Consider the following 24,525-nt stretch of genomic DNA (forward strand, 5'->3'; position numbering starts at 1 on the left):
AAAAAAATGTATAGTACAGTGGAACTCGGATTCAACGACGTCGTCGGGCCTGGCCTTCAATTTCGTTGAATCCGAGTGTTTGCTATAGCAAACATGAGGTTTTTGTGGAGATAATTACAGGCACCGAGCAAGTAACGTCTATAATGTATTATTAGACTTTTTCAACCAAAAGTATTTGATTTCAAATGAGAGATGTTTCTTTGATGCCATACTGAAGAAACGCTGGACAATTCCGGGAAGATACTCTGAACTTAAAAAAAAAATGGTGTTTTACTGTGCTCGCAGCTGCATAAGGTCATATGAGTGTGTGGGACACATTAAACATTTTTGAGTTTGGTAGGAATTTTAGGACCACCAAGGGATCTTTAGCGTGCGCAACTTGCACACGCGACCTCCGAGATTTTTCACCCTTTTCCGAAAAGGCTAGGTGCTTGATCTTACCTACCATAAGACCAGGAGTGTGGATGACAGATATCTGCAAGAAGGAGTCAAGGAGTAGCAGTAGAAAGGCTGCAGAAAGAGCAAGTAGCCCAGAGGAGGGGGCAAAGGGGAGTGGAGAGGGGGCAGTAAGTGGAGACGAAAGCAGACAACAGAACATGGTTAAAGTTAGAGAGCAGGAAAGCAGGTGAAAGGAGAAATTTTTAGAAAAGAAAATTTTCGGTCACTGTCCGTATTCGAACCTGGGACCTAATGAAAACATCACAACCTTTAGACCACGAGAGCTCCAACTCTGAACTCTATCAAGCACAAACCGTGCAAAAGGGCCTATTCGTTCAAATGCACGCCTATGTCATTTATCATCTACTATGACATACTGTTTGCTGAACAAGTTATGTTGCTCTGTAGAGTCCCCCAGAGCCATACATACGGAAACATTTGATTCTACAGCCCAGTGCGCTATTCATTACGTAGATCTATGCCAAGACCAGTTTGTCATTGTAATGTTGATCAGTAGCCGGGGGAAAAAAACTGACACATTTGTGTCTTTACTTTACATAAGTATTAAGTTCTACGAGCGGTAAGCTTGTGCCCCCCCCCCCCCCCCCCCCCCCCCCCCCCCCCCCCGAGACACACACACGCACAGTCACACGTGTGCTGGCTGCACGTCCAACCCCGACACACACTAAGACATGTGTGCGTGCTAATGTGTGTATTGTACGAAAGAAAGCCACTGATTGGTCGCATAAGATATAAGCAATAGACTAAGCAAATAATGGTTCACGATGCAGGTGCCATGGATGGTTTTCAGGAATAGGTCATAAGGTTCATTGTGGGAAAAAACGAGCGAAGCCACAGAAGGGAGGATTGTTCACCTTGCCAGTGACTTCATTGAATCCAAGCTTGCTCATTCATGTGTTTGTTGAATCCCAGCTATTTTTATATCGATTTTTAGGAATAGAAAAAAAAATCCCAAAAACTGGGAATCCAACTCCTTTCATTGAGTTTTCGTTAAATCCCGAGTTCTACTGCTTAGGTTTAACGCCTCTTGCAACACTAAGGCTATTCAATAGGTGGGACTTCTTAATTTAATGTCCATTTCTGGTGGGATTGAACCCAATGGGAAAATTTTGTGTAAAGTCAGACTGAACTGAACCTAGAACCCCAAACCTGATGGTGAGGGAGTCGGGTCACAGTCTTGCCACGAGACTACCTACACCACCACTTTCATCAAGACACAGCAAGGTCTAGTGTTTTGAGGAAACTGAGGGTGGCAAAACTAAACATAGGTATCTAGCTTCGAACTGTTCTTCCCCATCCCAGCAATCAAACTCATACAGGACGAAACTGATCTTCTCAATATCAGCAAAGATTCTCTACTAGTAAAGAATCTTTGATGTTAGCACGCGTTAGTTATAGATCATCTTTTTTCCCCCCTTGTTTCAAATACAATAAATAAACGACAAAGCAATAGAATCTCTCTCAGATTTATTTCCATACAGTCTACTTAGTTTTCAAACGTAAAAAAAACATGTAATCTTTTTTCAACCATATTCACATTTTCATAAGAGCTTTTACATAAATTATATCACATTCATTCAAAATGACAGCCAGGGTCACACCACCTCATTCGCATATAACATAACCGTATGTGTCATTGAAAAGCTTGTCTGCACTTGCATTTACATACGGTTCTAATATCATTTTTTTTTTCGTAAGCACCTCTGTACAAAGTAATTTTTAAGCAATCAGTAAAGCAACTAACTACAAGGAATGAAAAAAATTATATGTGAAAGTTCTACATGAATGTACTCTCTCAGAGAAATCGCTATGAAATAGCATGCCCAGTTGCTACCTTTAGGCAATCCCAACATAAAAGTGTGTAAAGAGACTGTAAAATCAATACATGTTCGTAGTGGTACTTTCCTTTTGAAAAGTTCGGAGGGTTTGGCAAGATGAAAATCTCCAGATGTCTGTTTTTAAAATCTCTCCCTCTTTCCAAGAATCTCAACTAAGGAAAAATGAAAAGATAGAATTTCCTATCCCTCTTGTTTGTCTGTCAGCCTTACTTTGTCCCAGCACTAAAGGACTGTCATTGAGTCGATGTGCTTCTTTTTACTCAAACAAAAAAAAAGGCTGAAGAGCGTTTGGACCTGACCAGCATTCATTGCGTCAAGATGGCAAATTATAAACTAAACTGTACATTTCTGTGAGACAAAGTTGAAAGAAAACAATGCTGTTGTCCAAAGTGAACCAAAGCCATGCCAAGATCTCGAAGTTCAAGCATTTCCACATGAAATGTCTCAGAAGAATTCTTGGCATCAATAAATGGCAGGACAAAATACCAGACACTTTAGTTCTCAAAAGGGCAAATGCTGAGGCAGAGTCTGTTTTCTAATCTCAAACTAAAAAAGGACTGTTTTGCAGGGCAGTCTATGTTGTAAGAATGCATGATTTCAGAATCCCAAAGGCAGTATTCTATTCTAACCTGTCCTCATGGGAACAGGAAAAGGACACACCAAAAAGCGTTACAAAAAGACACCCGTAAAATGTCTCCGAAAGACTTCAGCATCAATCCCTTGACATGGGAGAGTCTAGATCCTGACAGACCCAGTTTGAGAGCTGCACAGTGTAAGCCAAGAACGTTTTATTATTGCACATCACAGGAGTGTTTAAGGGTAAATCTATTCTAGCCTGCACACTTCACTTACTTTTTGGGAGTCTGCAAAAGTGTGAAGGCATTCATTATGTATCTGAATCTGGAATTGCCAATAATATCAATGCACTTCCTCCTCAACAGAGATAATACGCTGCACAACAGATCTGCAAAGTAAGTTCTAGGTGAACTCATTGGCAGTGCAATAGAAGTGGAAAGGCTTCTCCGTTGAGAAAAAAATAGCCAAAGCTAGCAGAGGGGGATGAAAGTAAAAACAACCACAGCAAATCCAAGTGACTATAAACCCAACACACAAGTTGGAGAAGAACGTCAAAAGTGGCATTCAAAATTCAATGTTCTGATTCTGATAACATCAGCATTTGATTGGTGTGCCACCCTCATGTTGCTTGGAGGGAGTGGGAGTGCATAAGAGGACAACAGAAGCCAAATCATGCAATGTCTTCTTCGACTTAGATTGTTATTATTAGTCTTATCTTAGAATAAAAGCTGTACACGTCATTAACGACCCCTGTAAGTTTACCCGAGCTTTAGATGCATGGGTATCGTAGACAGGCATCAGGAAATGTCACTGAAATTTGAATTGATGGGTTTTATGGTAAATTAATTAGCTATGGAAATTTTGGGCTTTCAAAGTGCCTTTTTACACGTACTGAGATTTTTTTTTCCCAATTATCTCCACCGAAGTGTAAAAAATGACTCAGGCCAAAAAAGATAGCAGCTTGACGTAATACAGGGGCAAACAAAGCTGGGTTGTGCTTTACACATTTTAAGAATTTTGGGTTTCACACAGTATGTACCATTCCCCTTTCTCACATTCACATCTGCAAATACACTTCTAACCTCACCTTCTTCAACCATAACAACAGTATTGTCATTTGTCTCGGAGTTCACAAGTGATGAGTCACAAAAGCTGGTTTTGTTAAATTGAGAGGAAAAGGAATTTAATGTATAAATTTGCACAGCTCTCTTCGTTGTCAACACAAATTATTCTTGTTGGTTAAGCGTAGATTCTATCGTGTAAGACCAGTCCAAGTCTCACAAAAATAACTTTATTGAAACAGATCTTCCAGTTTTCCATAATTTATATTCGAATCTTTTGTTTTTCAGCCCAAATTCTTTCCAGACTTTCTTTATAGCTTTGTCTAAGACTTTGAGTCTTGGCTTGTTTTGGTTAAAAAGCTTCTTACTTTCTTTTTATGGCTAAGGTCTTTAACTTTAATTCCAGAATGTATGCATAGTTAAGAGTTAGTGTACATTGTTACTTGTTTTTAAAAAAATGGTCACCACAAATTTTCACAAAATTTTATGTAGTCTGTAAGTGTGACTGTTGTACATAGTTTGCTGAAACCACAACAATGACAATCTTTATTCATCTCGCAGAGAGAAATTTGTCTTGGTCGTTAACTATGGCAGTAGACATTACAAAGGTTAGGGGAACTCACTCATACGCACAACGAGACAGGACATTAGTAAATACATGTCTCACGAGCTGGGACAACCCGCTCCATAAATCATTCTCTCTCTCTCTGTTTCATTTGTAGCACTGTGTGTTTAGTAACCTCACATGCATAAATAAAAACATTCGTGTAATCAAAACATCCTCTTCACTTTCTTCAGGCCAGATGGTGACAGTTTTGAACATTGGGCTTAGATCATCTTGGCATAAGTCAGTACAAGGGGAGTAGTAACATCATGTCGTGGTCTGAGTTACCAATAGGTGAGGAGGGAGGGCAGCACACTTGTAGGCTTTGATGACGTTGCCATAGCGCAGATCTGTTGTTTATTTGTGTCGTGTTGGTACGTTGTCATACCGGGTCATTAATTAAAGCGGTGGTTAGTAGAGAGGGCCACTGGCAGGTCGTAGTCCTTTTTTTCCCTCTTTCTCTGCTGTCTCTGTCTACCAGTCTCGCTTTTCGGCCAAGTATTAAACGACATTCATTTATTGTATCAATAATCGTCTCTCTACTAAAAAAAAATCAAACAGCTCGTTGCAAGACACGGCTAATTCTCCTGCAGCATTGAGGCTGAGCATGTTCAGTCAGTGTTTAGGAATGCAGAACTGGTGGCACTCCCAATCACAGAGCTCAAGGCTCCAGGGACAGTGAACTTGCAATTCCCAATCTCAATCTGTAAGTAGGACGGCAGAGGGAACAGAGAAGATGGGAATGATATTTCAGCCTGTCACAATGTCCATCGTGGCAAGGGCACATCCAGTTTCTACTAAAAAGAAAAAGAATAAAAAAAGAAAACACACAAAAGATCAAACTTTTAACTAAACAACACATTACAATCATGTGGTATAAAATACATCATCTTCAGCCTCTTTCATTTTTACCTCTACCTGTGCCTTGACCAAAACCTAAACTTTTATTCATTGCAGTCTACACTCACATAACAAAATCTTTTCATTGCGTACAAATTTTGCTGAGCACATGTTTTAAATAAATACCAAAAAAATACATGTCTAAGTTAGAGTGTTCATTATGTGCTTCTTGCTAAACTGTATCCAAAGTCAGAATATAGAAACTTAGCTCCTATTGTTCAACAACAAGGAGAGATTGTATGAAACTGTATACAAAATTTTTCTTTAAAAGCAGTAACATTTTATTAAAAATGTTACACTCACAATTAAGATTGTTTTTTCATAGCTAAATTAACAACCACAAAGAACATAAATAATAACTTAGGAATACTACTGGAAACATTTTTTTGTTTTCTCAAAGCCAGTGGAAGATAAATTTTCAACAATCTATAAAATATGAATATTACACATATGAGCCTTTGCCAATAGGTGGGGGTTTCTTCATATACAGCGGAAACCTGATTTAACAGGGATGGTGGGACCAGAGAAAAAGTCCTACTATTATATCAGATCCCAGTTAAAGAGTTAAATAAAAAATGCAAGGGAAGTAAGCATTTGTGGACAAATCCAGCTGTATAATTATTCATGGGTAGTTTCCCTTGCCACAAGTATGCCTACCATGTGTCAGGCCTGCGTGCGTGTAGCTTGGCTTAAATCGAAGTCTGCAGCACATTGCAGCCCTCTCTCGCTTCACCCGCTGCGTACGCTTGCAGTGGAGTGGCTTGTGTGGGCTTGCTCCATCACTCCGTTACTCTCTCTCTCTCTCCTACTTTTTACACATTCTTAAAGAGCCTTTGTCCCTGCTATAATCGATTGGGCTCCGATGAGGCCCAGTTATTGCCAATAACTTTTAATAGTGACAAAGTTAAGAGTAGGAAAAAAATCCCATTTATTACCGGATCTCTGTTATTACTGGGCCTGTTATATATGGTCTACAAAATCCTTTCCTATTCCAATAAAAATGGTGCTACAGTTTTGAAATTTGTACATGTTGTGCTTAATATGTTTCAGCTATGGGAGCAGAGAAATAGCAGTTGGGCAATCAGAAGAAATCTTACCAATATTTTTATTTCTGAAATCGATGCAAACGTGACGCGTCGACTTCGTACTATTTCTGTTGTCAAACTCAACAATGAAATAATTGCGGAGAAACTTGCCCTTCAATACTTTAACTACTATAACTACCTTATTTGTGGTGCTATAACAAGAATAGTGATACCTGTAGCTGTTTTTTCTTTGAGAGCCTTCTAGATTTTCATTTTTGAGTATAACTCATGTAGTCATTTCGCAAACCAACTTTGATTCCCAGTGACTTTGTTTCTATCAGCCGTTTTGAGGCCCTGGAACAAGCATAATATCGCCCTATGTTTACTCTCTGCCCTGACTGATTCCGAGGCAGGGACTTGGCGTAATTTTGCAGTAAACGGAAATCCCGCCACGCCTTGTGCTCTGTCTTCATTTGTTATGCTCGAAAGAAGCAATTAGAAAACGAGAAATAATAGGGGTGGAGGAACGTGCATCGTTCCTGTCGATCATTCACAGCGCATTGTTGAGCGATGCGAGACGGCAAGAAGAATAAAGATGGATGAGACGAATTCATTTAAGTTTTATTATGTCGTCATCAAATCTTAACACGTTATGTTCGAAAAAGCTGTTATGTCCGAAAAATGTTTCTCCCATTTAATTAAATTTAAACCAAGTAATGATTAACATCGCACTGCGTTCCAATGGTCAAGTAGTGGTAGATCTAGATGCGACCATGCATGCCTGGCGGCTAGATGTCAACGGGGGGGGGGATAATTTGATGTCAATTGATGATATGTTCCAAAATGATGACAAACACTCATCCATTATTCCATTATGTGTCATCATCGTGGTTATGTTCGAAAGATATTTGGTATTTTGCATAGAGTCATAGTAATATGTGAATTAAGCGGCATTTTTTCACCACTAGCATGCATTATGAGTCAAACTGAATCTCCTGAATCTTTGTTTGCCAAAATTTTCAAAACAATGAATTAAAATATGAAAATGGAAAGTTTTTCATTTCTTTCGGACATAACTATGATGACACAAATGCGAACACAAAGACATTCAGAATTTCTTTTTCCTGTGATTTTATATGCTCTTCATGCTTATGTTGGAAAATTAAAGCAATGATAAAACTATTTACAAAAGTTATTTTTTATAAATTACTTTTCAGGGTATTTTTCATTTTGTGTCATCATGCTTAAGTTCGAAAGATATTTGATATTTTGCAGAGATTCATAGTAAAATGTTAATAAAATGGCATTTTTTCATCATTAACATGCATTGTCAGTCACATTGAATCTATGAATCGTTGTTTGCCCAAATTTTCATAAAAGAAATTAACATATGAAAATGGAAAGTTTTTCATTTCTTTTGGACATAACTATGATGACACAAATGCAGACACAATGGCATTCAGAATTTCTTTTTATCTGTGATCCTCACCATTTTATATGCTCTTCATGCTTATGATTGAAAATTAAAGCAATAAGAAAACTGTTAAAATAATTTTGTATGCTCAAATTCTAAAAAATGTGTTAGAAAGAATTTGACTTGATGTTATGTAACGCCAGTTACACAGCGTAGCATGCCATCTGTAGGTCTGTAAATACATGTTTTTGTAGGAGGAGATGTACATGAATAGAAAAATTCAAGTAAAAACGAAATATTAAAAACTTTACCATCAACCTTCTGAGCTACATTTTAGGTACCCACCTATTGGCAAAAGGTCATATACACAGAGAGAGAGATAGATAGATAGAGACAAGAGAGAGAGAGATAGATAGACAGAGACGAGAGAGAGAGAGAGACGAGAGAGAGAGAGAGAGAGACAGAGAGAGAGAGAGAGAGAGAGGGAGAGAGAGAGGGGGGGGGGGAGAGAGAGAGAGGGGGGGGGGAAGAGAGAGATGACTATTTCACATACCTGCCTTTTCCACATCTCTCTTTTAGTGTGGAGATTAGTGCATTTTCTCCTTGATCCCAATCAAAATGAGGTGCCTTTAACACTACCACTGGTATACTGTGTCTGCACCCCTAGAAGGGAAGTGAGCTGTGGAGAGAGAGAGAGAGAGACACGACAGGTGTGATCAGAAGTGTCATAACCGAAGCCGTGATGGTGTATTTTCCCTCAATGCAAAGTATACGGGCGCCTGTGGTGTAGCCGTTAGGCACTTTACTGTCATACGCAGGAGACCAGAGTTTCATTTCGGAGTAGGAAGAATTTTAATTGGGTATCTCAGTCTTTCTGCTGGGATGTTGTATCCGCCTTCTCATTCCACGTTGGCCCTGACAGGCAGGGTTGAAAGCCTGTCTCCTAAATGAACTAAACTGTTTTAAATAGGGATGTTAAACCACATACATTTCATTTATCATTTTTTTAAAGATAAAGATTACCGCTCTTACAACTATCCATAACAGAACAAAATTGGAATCACTTGAAACTGCCACGCCCACATAAAATCTAAAAGGCCAAAAAAACCCCCCAAAAAAGCCTTCAGGCCTTCAAACAGAGGTCCGCACCACTCACTTTATTAGTTAGTTAAGAAAAAATATAACACAGTATGCATAGAGACATCATTCTCAAGAAAGTACCTGCTTGAATTTCCCTTGAATCTTTCCTAGAGTGTCAGTGAGAGCTTCATCCGTTGGATCAATTTCAGGAAATTTGCTGGCCAAACTGATGATTGCCTTACTCACTTTGATAACCCTTGAAAGAAAACATATTATTTGGTATTGTTATTCTATTACAAGTTGGATGAGAAATTGCTTTTGTATTTTTTCGTGAGGCAAACAATAGCGGAATGGGTCACCTGAACTGCTTGCACATGTTTTTTACCAAGCGCAAAAGAGGATAAAAAACACAGAAATAAGGACAGAAAGTGATGCTATTGAATACTAAAATTATAAATATCTATTAGTGAAGTATTAACAATAAAAACTTAAAAATATTTTCTAAAAAAAGCTGTCTACTCTACAAACTGAAGAAAAGAAAAATGTCTGCTAGTTAGGAAAAGCAAAAACAGAGCAAGCTCTTATGCCTAAGATTACCAACAGAAGAAATGTGTTAGGACAGGTAGAAGTACTGGTGTCGGGGGAAAAGAGATGAGAGCAAGAGACATACAAACAGACAGGGTACACTGTACAGGCCTACGTCTTCTGACCATTTAAACAAGATCTTTCAAGATAAAGAGAATGTACTGTATGCAGTTGCGAGCGCTGTAAAACCTCTACTAAAACAAAAAGAGAATGAGTCCTATGAGAAGGGGTGGACAGGCAGCTCATGCTGTGTGCAGTGCCAAGGCCATCCTAGATAGTGCATGTCATGGCACTCACAGGTTGTGAACAGACTAGCCCAAAATGCTGTGCCAAAGTGACAAGTAAATTAAAATCTATAGGATGACTCGCCTTAGTATAAAATATATCACTGTTTTCAGGGATATTTATAAGAAAAATCAATAATCCATAATAGTTTGTCCATCATGAGCTGATGATGACCTTTAACTTGAAGTACATCTAAGGTGGAAGATGAGTAATAAACCTTGCTCGCCATAATAAACCATGGCATATATGTCAAATGATTAAAATCCAAGCAAAAAGTATATCTCCATTTCAATTAATGTTACATTAAATTGATTGTCGTACATGATTGGTGAACAATTTGAATAATTCAAAACTAACCATAAGATGTAAACCCTGCTGAGTTCAAGCAATCATTGTTGGACTTTCACTAAAGACTAAAGACATATTAATTTCTTCCATTTAATTACACTACAAAACACTCACTTCATTTTTCCTGTATCTGTTTTTTTCAAAACTTGTGATGCAAACCCAACATAGAAGCCAATCTGTGACATAAGAAATGACAAGCACTTAGAAGCATAATTTTTTTTTAAATGCCAGTAAAACATTTCCTGTATCCATATATCTCAACATCACCTACTCTTTACACGTCTCAGAGAAATCAAGTCTGAGAAACAGCAATCTTACATAATAAATAATGCCAGTTTTTAAGAGAGTACAGTCGAACCTGTCCAAGACAAACACCCATTGTCATTGTTGAGTTAAATGGACATCTTAGACTGGTGGACTTGGACAGTGTTATCGTTATCATAACACAGAAAAACTGCAGGGGGGGGGGGGGGGGGGGGGGGGGGGGTGGCGGAATGGTTGTTTATACAAGTGGTAGTTACAGCTAATTCCACTGCTTTAGAAATCAACTGCATTTCAATCACTTCCTTTTATCCATTTCAGATCTAAGTTACTGATAACGAAAAAAAAAAAAAAGAAGCAATAAAAGGATACATCAGACGGACATTATAAGAGCTTCATGGCAAGGAACAAACCTCTCTGCCAATTTCAAGGCCTTTTTGAACTCCAAGGTGGTGTCCCTCCTCAAATTCTCTCTTTCTTCCCTCTTTAAAACCATCTGCATAACCTTGTTGCCATGACCTGGAAAAACGTGCAAAGGAACTATAAAATATAATACATGTCATAGTGGCTACACATACAAATATGTGTAATTTCCTTTTTTATGTGTTGTCAAAGAATGATATTACACAAATCTGTGTGTGCATGTATTTGTTTATGTGTATGAGTTTGTTTGTGTGTACATCTACTGTGTGTGAGTAAAGTTGAACTTATCCATTATAATTATAATGGTCACTCACGATCACAGAAAAAAAGACAGGTGACTGCTATAACAGGGTTTGGGTTATGGTCACTTACTAGTCTTGACAAAGTTAACAGATTTTTTTAAAAGGAAAATCTAAAATCCGAAAGAATTTTTATCCTTCCATTTCATTTCCATCTGAATTGTTATAATCTCAATCATTTAACGGCTTCTTTGCATTCACTAAATGCACACTCTCAGTCTGAGGATGGGATGGCGGAAAACTTTTGTAGCAAGTGACTGTTATGGGCAGGCCTTGAGGCTGATTTGTCTTGAAAAAGACCACAGTGACATGATAGACAAAGACTGCTATGAGAACAGGTCAATATTATAGCAAGAACGTGAGGGTGTGCTATGAAGAGATGACTGCTTAGGGAGTTCTACGTAAGCCTGTTTGTGTGTCTGAGGGCAGGGCAAAGGTTAAAAAAGGCATTTTTCGTGGTCTAAACTATCATCTAGGCAGAAATGAGTAGTGGAACAGAGTCTTTTTGAACTTTTCTTATATGGCTGCAGGTACTGTCGCTAGTCTCAACTCTTTTAACTTTCAACCCTTTTATTCCTGATCATGCCACTTTCTAGGGATTCCAGACAAATGAAACCACAAACTTTCTTTTTCTGTATGTTTCGAATTCCATGTGTAGTAATAGACAGCTCTTGGTTTGAATCAGTTTGAAGTAGACCATACACTGGCTGATAAAGATACTTTCAGCTCTTCTAAGAATAACCAGACTTGCCACTCTATGAAATCTACAAATAAGGACCTCAGGGGGAAACAATCGAGATTTGGTTTTAAAAAATTGGGATCAACGTCAAATCACCAAGGTGACTGCCAAGCCGACTTAAAAATTGTTCAAGGGTGTCCATAAAAACATTGTATTACCTGTATCCCCCCCCCTCTCTCTCTCTCACACACACATACACACAAACATACACACACACACCCCCACACCCGCAAACCCCCTGTTTAAAAAAAAATAATATCATCATTTTAAAAAAAATTCTGGAGTATCACGTCAAGCACTCCTAGTCCAAGCATCTAACCCACCCCCCGATTAGTCCACAGAGATACTTCAATCTTCAAGCCAAACTGTGTGCATGAACTTAAGTTGACCCCATCAACAGACTGTTCCTGTACATGCTCAACTCACACGCCAAAGTCATCTCATGTGATGTGAACTTGCAACTGAAACAGTTTTTAACTGAAGAGTCTTGATGATGAGCCCGATTAAACAGAACTCGAACAAAGCTAGTTTTGAAAGTAACAGCAGAGATATGAATAATATTGATCATTTGTCATTTGTATGTCGCAATTGAAACCGTTATCAGGCCATTATCAGAGAATTCTGAGTGGAAACAAAAGTGAAAGTAGATCTTGAGAATGTCCCCAGTCAGAATGCCTCTTCGATACTACTTCCATTACAGTCGAAATATAACACGTGCGAGCAGGGGCGAGTCAACATCGATATTTCGGAAAATATAATTTAGAGTTCCTACCGACAATTCTGCATACCAGACGGAAAACATAAATCAGGATACACGCAATCAAAATCGGGAAAATCAGGATGCTTGAGATTTGGGACAAAAAATCGGAAATCCCGATTAATTCGGGTTGAGTGGCAGGTCTGGAATAACTTTAAAAAATAAAATAAAATTGGACTAAGAGATTCACACTCTTATAGAGATAAGATGTTTTTATGCTTCATTTGTTAAGCATCAAACTGAACAAAATATAAGTTAGATTGATTATCTTCTTCTGCCTTCGACACACTGTATGCATGGCATTTATATCTGTAGTATTGAGAGTAAATGTAAGGTGTAGTTTTAGTGTGTGTAGTGTAGGCCTAACTCAGTTTTACAAAAAGGGGAGTTAGAACCTATCATTCTAAGAGAGAGATTTGTTTAAAATTGCTCAGAGGTGAAACCATGTCATAAAAGGTCAACTCCCCCTTCTTAGTTGATGAATTAGAAACCTAGAAATAACCTGATACCGGGCCATGGGAGGGGGAGGTTAGAAATTCTAAGGGGCTTTCTTGCTTTCTACTTAAAATGCCTCCTGCTGTGTTTTTCTTTTTTTTTCAGTGAAAGTATAGCCACAGATAGATCTAGAACATTTTAATTTGGCCAGAAAAATTTTAAGATTGTAGTTTACCAAACCACTGGTAACCGCCAGTTGGAACTACTTTCACTACTACTATGGGGCCTCTGGCAACTAGTGGTCCGCTATTTTTCCTTTCAGAGCTCCTCTACTCACTCTCCTACGTCCTCATTTTTTGACTGCCAAGTACCGACTGACGTCTCTTACCAGGTTTTTCAGTCATCACGACCGTGCCCCCGTGCCCTTTGACCCACGACCCTGGTACCTTGACGCTAATTGGTCAATCTAATCATGTGGTCTACTATTCCTTCTTTGCTCGCGACTCTGTGGTCCGGCCAAGTACAATGGAGCCTAGGGCATACCTGCCAACATTGCCTGTGCCAAAATCTGTAGTTGGACGCAAATTTTTGTCCAAAAATCTGTAGTTGACCTAAAAAATCTGTAGTAGGCTATATAATATTACCTCTTGTCGCAAACTTAATTTGGGACCCTTATTAATATAATTTTATTTTGACCCACATCAAATATGCATGATTGTGTTTGTGACTTCATCAAATGTAGAAAATGACAAAGAAAAAAAAATGACAAGTATGAAAACTACCAGAAGCATTTACCCTATTAGTAGTTAGTGCAGTTCCTGTCCTATTCATACCTGCACGAACACATACACAAATGGAACCAAACCCCCCCCCCCCAAAAAAAAAACCCAAAAACAAAACAAAACAAAAAAACAAAAACAGAAGCAAAGAAGAAAAGATGAAGAAAAGGTGGGCCTTGGAAGACTTATTAGGCCTAGCCTTGGCCTTTTGTCTTTGCAGAGTTTACAAGGAAAGAGTATGACGGATCCCGAGTCCACACAAGGCCTGCACCAACACAGGTTTTGCAGAGTTTACAAGGAAAGAGTATGACGGATCCCGAGTCCACACAAGGCCTGCACCAACACTCGTTTTTCAGAGTTTTCTAGATCTAGAGGTAATAAAAAATTTAGAATACTAAAATTTGCTTCCAAGTTCCGTAAAAAAATAATCCTCCCCCTCTCCCCCCCCCCATTCCGGAGTCCTATACTACGCAGCGCTCAGACTTTCATTGAACTTTGGTGACCCCTACAAGTGCCCGTGCTCACAATGTGATGGAACGCACAAGTTCATTGACCGGTGACAATGGCGAACCCGACAAGACGCTTGTATTTGTATAACTATAACTTTTTTTTCTTTTCTTTTTTTTTTCCACAAGTGACAGCACAGCACAAATATTGATTTTTATTTCAAGGCGACACAGCGTTTGCCATGCACACAGCCTGCATGTTGTTACAATTAATGTTGTGTTATCAAACTACTACCAGCAAATTTCTGGGTGGTAACGAAAGTGAAAGTAGATCTATATCTTGATTATCCCGATCAAACGTCGGTATCACACCCGCTTGCCACCATAGCCGCCTGTCTGCGTGAAGAAACATACTCTCGAGGGAGCCGAATGAATCACAATCGCGACCGGCAAAAATGAACTTTCGGGCGTTGTCGGATTTGGTTTTCAAATATTTGATAACTTTCACAAATTCCCGGGGCCTGGCAGTCACCCTGCTGAATCCCGAAGTCGGTGGCTTCATCTCAAAATCGGTAGTTTGACCCAAAACTCGGTGATTTACCGATTTTTTCTGTAGGGTTGGCAGGTATGCTAGGGCCTTAAGTGTGTAAAGTCAATGATGACTAATGATGACTTACGATTCCTCGGACATTGTGACCGCATGGAAGATATCATCATCCCATCTTCCCTGTCTTTCAAGCAAAACGGACTCAGCCATTACAACAATGTAAATCTGACAAGACAATATTACTATGCAGTTCGAACTTGAAAGGCACTTTTGTTAAAGTTCACGCTGCGTCAGCTGGCTCAACAAGTTAACATACTAAACACAGCTTTCACTGTTTGTGTGCAATCTCACGTAGGCGATAGGATCGTAGTGATCTCCCCTTCAAAGTTTTCCTGATTTTTACAAATAAATTTGGAGTCATGGCACCTCTTTGACTCATTGGCAATTTGTCATACAAATGTTCTCGAGTAATAATGCTTTACATGATTGAAAATTGAAAAAATACTGCAAAGAAAGTGCTATAATCAGTGTTTGTTGCAATTTGCAAGCTCAGTTGTATCTTAAAGTGATTTTGATGCCATCAACACACCCCTTTTCCAATAACACGCCACAATAGCCACAAATACAGACAAACCTGCACACACAAGTATTGGAAGTGATCTCCCCTAGCGTAACAACTGACAACAACAGCTGGAAAAACGAAAGCGAAAGTTTAAGCAGTCAGTCGGTACAGCCAGTCAGCCTTCTCTCCTCTTGTAGTGTAATTGTTTTTGTGATAATTTTGTGTCTTGCATAAAATTGTACTGTAGAATAGGCTGATCCTATAGTACTATAGTCCTAATGCTATAATATTGTAACCGGAGCCTATTAATATTATAACTCGACTATACGTTTACTTACACTTTTGATGACGGTGTAATTTTAGTAGCCGAAAATTAGGCTAGTGGTAGAATAAATCATGTTCGGAAACCGTTCCTTCTGATCTTAACTCTTCATGTCCGTAGAGGATTTTCGTTCTGACCGAAGCCTCCCATGCAGGGACTGATCCTGTACAGCAGTAGGGTGGGTTACAAAAGTCGGCGCTTTTTCGGTAGTTCCCACCCCCCTTATTTGATCTATATACGTTTGATTCGCGGCAAGCTAAGATATCAAACCTAACAACTGCAAAACATTAAATTGTGGTAAAATTCAGGGGGGCATGCCCCCCTGAAACCCCCCACCATGTTTTTATTAGGTCAGGGGGGCAAGCCTCCCTGAAACCCCCCTACTCTTGGGGCCAATACCGGCGAATAACAAATGCGGGGTGGGAACTACCGAAAAAGCGCCCAAAAGTCTATAGAACTTTCAATCTACTAGGCCCACATCAAAACGTTTGGTATGTTTGTGTTCAGAAATGAAAGTTGCATTTATTGGTGTTCATCTTAGATGCCTTCATTGAAGAATAAAAATAAACTATTGAAGTAAATGGCCATTAGCAAAAAAAATGTTGCAATATTACCTAACACTGTTCACACAAATAGGGGTGTAACTTTATACAATTTGAACACAGAGCCAAAGTAAAAGAAGCAAACATGTTGATATATATACATTCTAGGATTACATCTATAGATGGTGGCTGTAGCTTCTTTGAAGTCCATTCTTTTGAAATACACCAAAATAATAAAATGTATCAGAACCCACATTCGGCATGAAAAGTGTAAACACAACTAGATCTAGATCTAGATCTAGATCTAGATTTCTATACATACACACTTTGTTATACAATAAATCAAAGGCTTACATTTATAGTTTTGTTTGAATATACCTAGATATGAAAACTGAGTCTTTATGCACGTTTTCAAAGTAATTTTGAGTAGGCTAATTATTTGAAGTTTCCAGGTGTAAGATGAGAGTCACATGCACATAGACATATAGGCCTACACATTACGATGAACTAACCTGAATAGAGCCTCAACAAGATCCAACATCTAGATCTAGATTTATAATATCCAAATGGAATGAAAACTTTGTCTCAGTATAATCCAAACAAGAAAACTGTCACTATAATTTTTTCAGGAGCAATCTCCAGCCATGATAATCTCCCTAACCAACACAAACAAATTATACACAAAAAAATCAGCTGTTCGGAAACAAGCCATCAAATCTAGCAAATGCGCCCGCACAAACGCTACAAAATGAAAGTACAAACAGAAAAAGACCTATTTTCGGCATTTGCGACCATAATTTCGGTTGATGTCGTGAAATATTAGTTTTGCGGTATTTAATGAAGGCTAGTGTAGCGAGCCGGTGTCAGCGGCTCGCTGGCCAAACCCACTACGCGCCGAGCCGCTGCCACTGGCTCACCGGACATGAAGAGTTAATCCTGTCCCTACTGACTTACTAACTGCTAGGTTCTTGTAGGCATACTCTTGGCTAGTTCTTGGCACTGCATGAATTATTGTACAAAATGTCCAAGATCATCCAAACTCAAACAATGTTGCTACAGGCTTAATTTAAGTCTAAAGTAAAGTATTGACTAATTGTGCTCAATGGCAGAATGAGATCAGGTTGATTAATTGACATACTAGTAGCTTCAGTCAGACTTCAGTACACACTTCGGAAGGGAGGACTTCCGTAATGAGCGACCACTGTGAGACAGAGTAGAATAGAGGGCTAGGGGTAGGGTTTGAGTTTGGGTTAGGGTTAGGTCTCTTCTTTATTGTGTTTACTGGGGTGGTCCTTTCAGAAAGATCCCTCCCTTGTATCAAATTTGATTCAGAAGTTAAAACAAGGAACACTTTGATAGATCATAGGGTTGTTAAAATTGTTGGCCTACACAAAACTTACAGTTCATGAAACAACCATTTCCTCAATAATGGCTTCAAGTGCTGACTGCAGCATATTTTGTCTGCTATTTTGAGAGGTTCTTGAATCCAATGGACATGGGAAATTTTGATAGCTTGCTATCAGCCTCTCTAAGTCAAGACTATCCTTAAATCGCATTCCAAATAAAAAAAAAAAAAATGACCCTGACTTTGTGACTCATAGGCTTTTGTGATTGGCTGTTCTCATCTGAGCCTGCTATTATTGATTTTAGGACCACCTAGGGATCTTTAACTTTAACGTGCACAACTTGCACACAGGAGCTCCAAGATTTTTTCACCTTTATCTGAGAAGGCTAGGTGTCATATCTTACCTACCCTATAGGTCAGGGGTGTAGCTGGAAGACAGCAGTAGTATGGACTAAAGGAGTAGAGGTAGAATGGCTATAGAATGAAAGAGTCAGGCCCGGGGGTGGGTGGGGGGGGGGGGGGGGCAGAAAGTGGAGACAAAAGTAAACAACAGAACATGAGTAGAGAGTAGGAAAGGAGGTGAAAGGAAAACATATTTTCAGGGAGGAAAATTTTTCCACCATAGTCGGGTTTCTAAACCATAACCTATTGAATGAGAGGTGAACATTGTACCTTTCAACCATGAGCCCCGAGACCCCCCGCCCCCCCATTTATTCGAATTATATCTAATTATGTCAGATTTTGTGAGCTATCTCTCAATGGGTTTGGGAAGTGCTGTGCTCAGTTTTATGTCATGATGTTCTGTTGCAGGCCCCATGAAATCGCCCTGATCTTCAGAAGAATGGCGGATTCTTTGAAATCTGATGTGCCTTCAGAGAAATATGTCTCTGACGTTCATCTTGTTCTGCCTGGGGTGGTAGATGATTCCCTGTGTTCCTGCAGTTACACGTACTATCACTATCTTTGTGATGGCGTTGATGATAGGGTAAGATTTGAGACCTGAAAATATGTTCATTATGTGCCTGTTTTTTTTATATATATGCGTGTTTGCTATACATGTGTGTGTATTGCTATGTGCATATTTGCTATGTGTGCTTGTTCCCTATGTGTATGTTCACCATCATGCGTGCTAGATTGTAGGTTGTATTTCTCTGGACAGTTCACAGGTTATTGAGAATTTTATACCATTCACATAATATGTGTTAGATTAAAGCAGTTGGTTATGTTATAATATCTTTTTAACTTTTCTCAACAAAAGTGGTAAAACAGTGAAAGTGTGATGCACAGAAAGAGAGCTTTGTCTAATTATCACCCTTTGCAGTTAGAATGTTAGAATGGTTCCTTTGTTCTCTGTTGTCTCGCCCTCTCTCTGTGCCATCACTCTGTGTGAGCTCCAGCTCAATAAAAACCTTTATTTGTTTGTTGTAAATGACTTTAAATTTTGTTCATGATTTCAGTTACTTCTTGTTCCAAAGTCAATAACATTTTTTTTTTACAAAATACATTTCTTTCTTTCTTTGACATACCTGAGGCTAAAACAGCACCTGGACATGGATGGCTGGTGCCTCTATAAATAAATCTTTGATGATCTGACATACCTGAACTCTGTGCAGGGCTGGGGCTGTGGTTACAGGACTCTGCAGACTTTATGCTCCTGGGTTTGCAGACATCCTCAACTTGGTCCATCACTGAAGAAGAATTACGTTCCAAGCATTGTAGAGATACAAAAGGCCTTGGTTTCCATGCAGGATAAACCGGAGAGTTTCATTGGGTCAAGACAATGGATTGGTAGTTTTGAAGTATCTCTTTGTCTGGATTATTTTTATGAGGTAATCACTCAATAGAATTATTTTTTCTCTGGTGTTACTCATACTCGTTTCTCAGGGTTTGGCAGATTAGAGTTTGAACGCCACCAGGGGCACGGTGTTGTGTCCTTGGGAAAGGCACTTAATGTGAATTTTCCTCCCTTCACCCTGGTGGGAATGGATACCCAGCTATAGTAAAAGATCTTGTCATTTTGTTAATGTTTGAGCACTAAACTGGCTGCTTGCACTGTATGCTTTCCAGGAAGCTGACAATGTTTCTGAGTGTTGTAGGGTCTGATGGGGGTAATAATATAATTAATTATAAACATATAGGGCATGCTGTAGAGCATGGTTATAGGCTTTATAATTGCAATTATTATTATTGTTATATTTATTATTATTATAACAGTCAGTGCCGGCTTTAAACACGCCGGCATAAAACATGTTTTGGACTCCAGCATGCTAAAGGGCTCTAACCGAATTTTTGCTATATAAATTGCACAGCTTTAAGCACGGTAACTTCAGCTTCGGGCATGCTTCATCAACAAGACAGTCAATACTTTCTTGATGACCCATCGAAGTTCGAACACAGTCTACACCGCAACAGTGAGTGTTTTAAGAGAAACACAAAGAACACAAGTGATGGAGACACAGACACACACACACACACACATACACACACACACACACACACACACACACACACACATACACACACACACACACACTCACACACACACACTTGGACACACAGAGAAGAAGGCTGTGGTACGCACAGGCAGTGTATAGGCCTTGTGTGCTGTATCGTGACTGGCCGTCTAAATTAAGTTTTCATTTCCCATTTGACCACAAAACAAACAAACAAAGAAACAAAAACTACCATGGCCAGTAAAAATGACAGCGCACACTTTTGCGCGACCACGACTTAAGAACAAAGGGAAAAACTCAGGATATTTTCTACATGAAAGTCTATGGATTATGTCTACTTTGCACTCAAGCACGTCTCGGCATTAAGCACGCTTATGCTTTTTTCCCAATGACCGTGCTTAAAGCTGGCATGGGCTGTATTATTATTATTATATTATTACAATGGGAATAGGAATTGCTGATTTGGACCGGTGTTGGAGTTGGAGGTGGTTAACATTTCCACTGGAAAAAGGTGTCATTGGTGTTTCTCTGTGGAAATTTCATTAATTTGAATGAATTTTAAAGATTGCTTTTATTTGTTTTTATCATAATATTGAGTCTATCCTTTTTGATCCAGAGGTAACACTTTCTTCAGACGGAGCCACTTCTGTGGCCTACCTTGCCAAGATTATAAACACTGCATTGTGACAGTAATAATTAATAATAATTGTATCTACATATATATATATATAGGACATATGCATGCTCTACAGCTTGGTCTATGCGCTGTACAAGTATATTACTCCAGCAGACCCTAAAGCACTCAGAAACATTCTCGGCTTCTCGGAAAGCGTACAGTGCAAGCAGTAGATTTCACGGGCTCAAACACTCACATGCTGAACATTGTACACCCCTTGTCTCTGTTGAAGGAGACCCTGCATAATGCTGAGTCCCTGTAAAATCAGTGATTATCTGAACTGTTAGCTTAGCCTTCCTTTCACACGAACCATCCTCTTGTCACTGCCCTCCCCACTCAAACGCACACACACACCCTACCCATTTTACCTCTTCTCCCAGTGTTAATGTTTGACTTTGTAAAACTCAGCAGCATATACTTGTAGCAGTTGTTATGCTGACTCAAAGGTATAGCTGAACCTAATGATAACAAAACAACTTGAATGAAAATGTCTTGCAAGGGAAACTTTAGCCTTGGACCCTCTGAAACGGAAGTGAGCAACTGAACCACTCATGAAAGTGGATTTTTGCTGAGAATGTGAAAGTATTGATTTCCCAAACAGGCAAAAAGTCTTATCTTACTGTTTTTTCATGATAAGTTTTTTTGAGTGCTCTCCTGGTCACCTGAACCTTTTCCCTTCCTTTAGGTACCTGGCAAAGTCATTCATGTCAACAGTGGATCTGAGATAAGTGGTGTATTGCCAGAACTACATCAACATTTTCAAGTTGTAGGCGCACCAATAATGATGGGTAGGAACCTTAGTTTATTGTTATTTTTCCCTTGTAAATACTGTTATTAGCTTCTGCTGAATCTGCCAGGTCAGGGATAAAATTTGTTAAGATTGCTTGTCAAAATGAGTTGTGCCTGAAAGATAAACTGCTTTTGTCATTTAAACTTTGAAGAAATGTTTAGTTGGATCTATTTGGACTTAGTTTTGAATTGTGCATCAAGATAAAGTGTCCTTGTGCGGGTGTGCGCGCCTGTGTGTGTGCGTGTATATGTGTGTTTGTGTGTGCATTGTGTGTGTGTGTGTGTGTTTGTATATCTGTGTGTGTGTGTTCAGTTGCTTTGTGGGTTGAAGGACCTACATGTACATATAAATTGCATCTGTGCGGGTAGTTGGCTAGTGCTCTGGTGTGGTTTGCTCCTTCTTCCCTATCAAAAGTCTATCATCCTTATCTCTCCCCCTTCTTTTTTGTGTATGTTATTCTCTTGTAACACCTTTATTCTTCGACACTTATATGACCTTATTGTGTTGCAAGTGCCGTAATGCTCTTACTAAAACTTTGAAAAGTTGTATCTGATATCTGGCTCATATGTCTTATGTTTCAGGTGGTGAGACCGACAACTCTTCTAAAGGGATTGTTGGTGTGCGTTTGGAGCCACCTGCCTTACTCATTGTTGTAAGTGCAAACCAAAATATCAAATAGAATTCTTCTCTGATACACTCCCTCCTGTCCTCAAGTTTGTTTATATTTTTCATCTCTTTTTTATTAAAAAATTTTTTTTTAACCCCCAGGGCAGTGTCACAGACTGAAGTGTCTTTAGGCCATTCCCAAAGGGGGGACATTTCTCGTTCATGCACAGTAGAATTGTAAATGGGCTGATTCATCAATGTCACGCTCATAACTGTGCCTGATCTACAACAGGGAACTGCTGCTTTTTCTTTCCTAATCCTTACTATTGTCATTTTTCCTCTACTTCTTTTGTATGTTTGTCACTCTCTTGTGACCCACTATTTCCGGGGTGCCTTGATAGTCGAAGCAGACTTTGTGCTGTTTAAGCTAGAGAGATGAGCAGAGTAAGTCTGATTCCCTGTAACGACTTCTCTGTTGACATCCACCCCCTGGCCTTATGCAGTTGCGAGCGCCGTAAAACCTCTATTAAAACAATTTTTAAAATCTTTTTATTACGTGTTTCATAAGTGGGAGAGACATGTTTCAGATTCTGCAGACTAGAGATGGCTAGCTTGGACAGATTGTTTTGAGTTGGTGCTAATTTGGGGCTCTCGTGGTTTAGAAGTACGGTGTTCACCTCTTGTTCAAGAGGTCCCAAGTTCTCAACCTGACAGATGAAAAAATTTTCTTCTCTAAAATGTTATCCTTTCTTTTCCTTTCCTGTCCTTTTCTGATGTTGTGTCACCTACTTTTATCTCCACTACTCCACTGGCCTCTTCTGGGCTCCTCTCTCCTTTACTCCTGACTCTTTATACTGCTACTCCTGCCTCCTTCTTATTGCTGTCTTTCAGCCAAACTCCTGGTCTTAGGGTAGGCCTAGGTAAAATTGAACACCTAGCCTTCTTGGATAACGGTGAAAAATCTTGGAGCTCCAGTGTACAAGTTGTGCACTTTAAAGATGGTCCTAAAATTGATAAGAATACACTTTGGCCACCATCTGGGCTAAATTCATTCAAAATTGATCTTTACCAAAACTTAAAATACTCCAGATCTAATCAGTATAAAAAAACATAAGAGTACCTTCGAAATGGGATGTAGCTGCGTGATGGCAAGGGGCCCTACAGCTATGAAGTGGGGAACCTATCTATATTTTAAGAAGAAAAAAATATCATTTTCTTTGTGTAGGTGTGTAGGTCAAGTTGTTACTAACTGGGATAAATAAAAGCTGTAGGTACTCTAAGGTATCCAATAAAGGGGTGGGGGGGGGGGGGGGGAGAGACGTTTATTCGATACCTTAGAGTATTAGGATGGAAGACTTTTTTCTTCTTCTGAGCTGACAAGTAGTTAGCTCTGATAGTCATACCGATTTGGCGATATGAAAGAGCAAACTTACTGGCAAAAAAAAGTCAAAGATATAAAAAGGAGATACTGATGTCTGTGGTTTAGTATTGGTAAGGTGTTTTGCCGTTCCATGCAGAAGACTTGAGTTCAAATCCTTTGTGGGAACTATTTTTATTCTGTGTTTCAGTCTTTTTTCTTGGATGTTGTAACCCTCCAGCTTGGGTTGGCCCAAACAGGCTGTGTTGAAGCCTACCTTGTAAATGCAATGATGTCAATTGCATTGATAGGGGTGGATAACACCTACCTTAAAAAAATGGTATTTGAATTGTGTCGGGTTGTTAAGTGAGTGGGCATGTCACTGGCTAGATTTATGTTTTGGTGTGAAAAGACAAAAGAAAATCTTATAGTTAATTATAGTATTTATGCTGTAATAGCAGCCCCCATCACCAGTTTTGACTTTTGTGGAATTCACTGTTGGTTTTTCTTCAGCTTTGTAGACTTCGAGACTTTGTTCTGTGCATTATCGATGATAGTTTTCTCTTTTCTTCTGAAAAGGACCCTCACTGCTGTGAGAAAGACCCAGACGCCACAAGTTTGCAGCTAAGCGGCTTCGTCAAGTGGCTGCCCATTGCAGACCTTCACCTTAACTCCTTCTACAATCTTTGTTTGCCAAAACCTTCACTCAGCTGATATTACAGTCAGGAGAATGTGAATGGCATGGTGTGTGTGTGTGTGTGTGTGTGTGTGTGTGTGTGTGTGTGTGTGTGTGTGTGTGTGTGTGTGTGTGTGTGTGTGTGTGTGTGTGTGTGTGTGTGTGTATGTGTGTGTGTGTGTGTCTCTTTGTGTGTTGACAAATAGAGTTGATGTTGGGGGTGGGGATTGTTCGTTGGTTGAGGAGAGAAACACAAAGACCGAACAGTCAAGGAATGTGTGCGCGCATGTGTGTATGTGCGGACAATTAGTGTAAACATATGAATGTGAGTATGC

General features: G+C 39.3%; 2 protein-coding genes across 4 annotated transcripts; one reads left to right on the plus strand and one right to left on the minus strand.

Annotated features, from left to right (window-relative positions):
• Positions 1-1,909: 1,909 nt before the first annotated feature.
• On the minus strand, positions 1,910-17,088 carry LOC101858422 (protein LTO1 homolog). Of its 3 annotated transcripts, none has more exons than XM_035970771.1 (6): positions 16,800-17,088; positions 10,850-10,955; positions 10,290-10,351; positions 9,099-9,213; positions 8,431-8,556; positions 1,910-5,335 (listed from the first exon to the last, which is right to left on the minus strand). In XM_035970771.1, exons 1-5 carry the CDS (start codon positions 16,826-16,828, stop codon positions 8,491-8,493), a joined length of 378 nt encoding a protein of 125 aa, XP_035826664.1. In that variant the 5' UTR covers positions 16,829-17,088; the 3' UTR covers positions 1,910-5,335; positions 8,431-8,490. The 3 variants fall into 3 exon arrangements, with proteins under 3 accessions (XP_035826664.1, XP_005102327.1, XP_005102326.1); XM_005102270.3 differs by lacking the exon at positions 16,800-17,088 and adding an exon at positions 14,992-15,239 and having other exon boundaries at positions 1,910-5,332; XM_005102269.3 differs by lacking the exon at positions 16,800-17,088 and adding an exon at positions 14,992-15,239.
• On the plus strand, positions 15,547-24,322 carry LOC101858790 (ufm1-specific protease 1). The gene is made up of 6 exons (XM_013084823.2): positions 15,547-15,616; positions 18,443-18,617; positions 19,246-19,461; positions 21,447-21,549; positions 22,133-22,203; positions 24,094-24,322. Exons 2-6 carry the CDS (start codon positions 18,474-18,476, stop codon positions 24,226-24,228), a joined length of 669 nt encoding a protein of 222 aa, XP_012940277.1. The 5' UTR covers positions 15,547-15,616; positions 18,443-18,473; the 3' UTR covers positions 24,229-24,322.
• The last annotated feature ends 203 nt before the right edge of the window (positions 24,323-24,525 follow it).

The sequence above is a fragment of the Aplysia californica genome, unplaced genomic scaffold (genome assembly GCF_000002075.1).
Source record: "Aplysia californica isolate F4 #8 unplaced genomic scaffold, AplCal3.0 scaffold00319, whole genome shotgun sequence".
NCBI classification, from domain to species: Eukaryota; Metazoa; Mollusca; class Gastropoda; order Aplysiida; family Aplysiidae; genus Aplysia; species Aplysia californica.

Coding starts and splice junctions, on each gene's coding strand:
- LOC101858790 (XM_013084823.2), top strand. CDS start 18,474: ATGGCGGATTCTTTGAAATCTGATGTGCCTTCAGAGAAATATGTCTCT. Junction 18,618..19,245: donor GTGATGGCGTTGATGATAGG/GTAAGATTTGAG, acceptor AACTCTGTGCAG/GGCTGGGGCTGTGGTTACAG. Junction 22,204..24,093: donor CACCTGCCTTACTCATTGTT/GTAAGTGCAAAC, acceptor TCTTCTGAAAAG/GACCCTCACTGCTGTGAGAA.
- LOC101858422 (XM_005102270.3), bottom strand. CDS start 15,071: ATGGCTGAGTCCGTTTTGCTTGAAAGACAGGGAAGATGGGATGATGAT. Junction 9,214..10,289: donor ACAGATACAGGAAAAATGAA/GTGAGTGTTTTG, acceptor TTTTCTTTCAAG/GGTTATCAAAGTGAGTAAGG. Junction 8,557..9,098: donor TTCAAGGGAAATTCAAGCAG/GTACTTTCTTGA, acceptor CTCTCTCCACAG/CTCACTTCCCTTCTAGGGGT.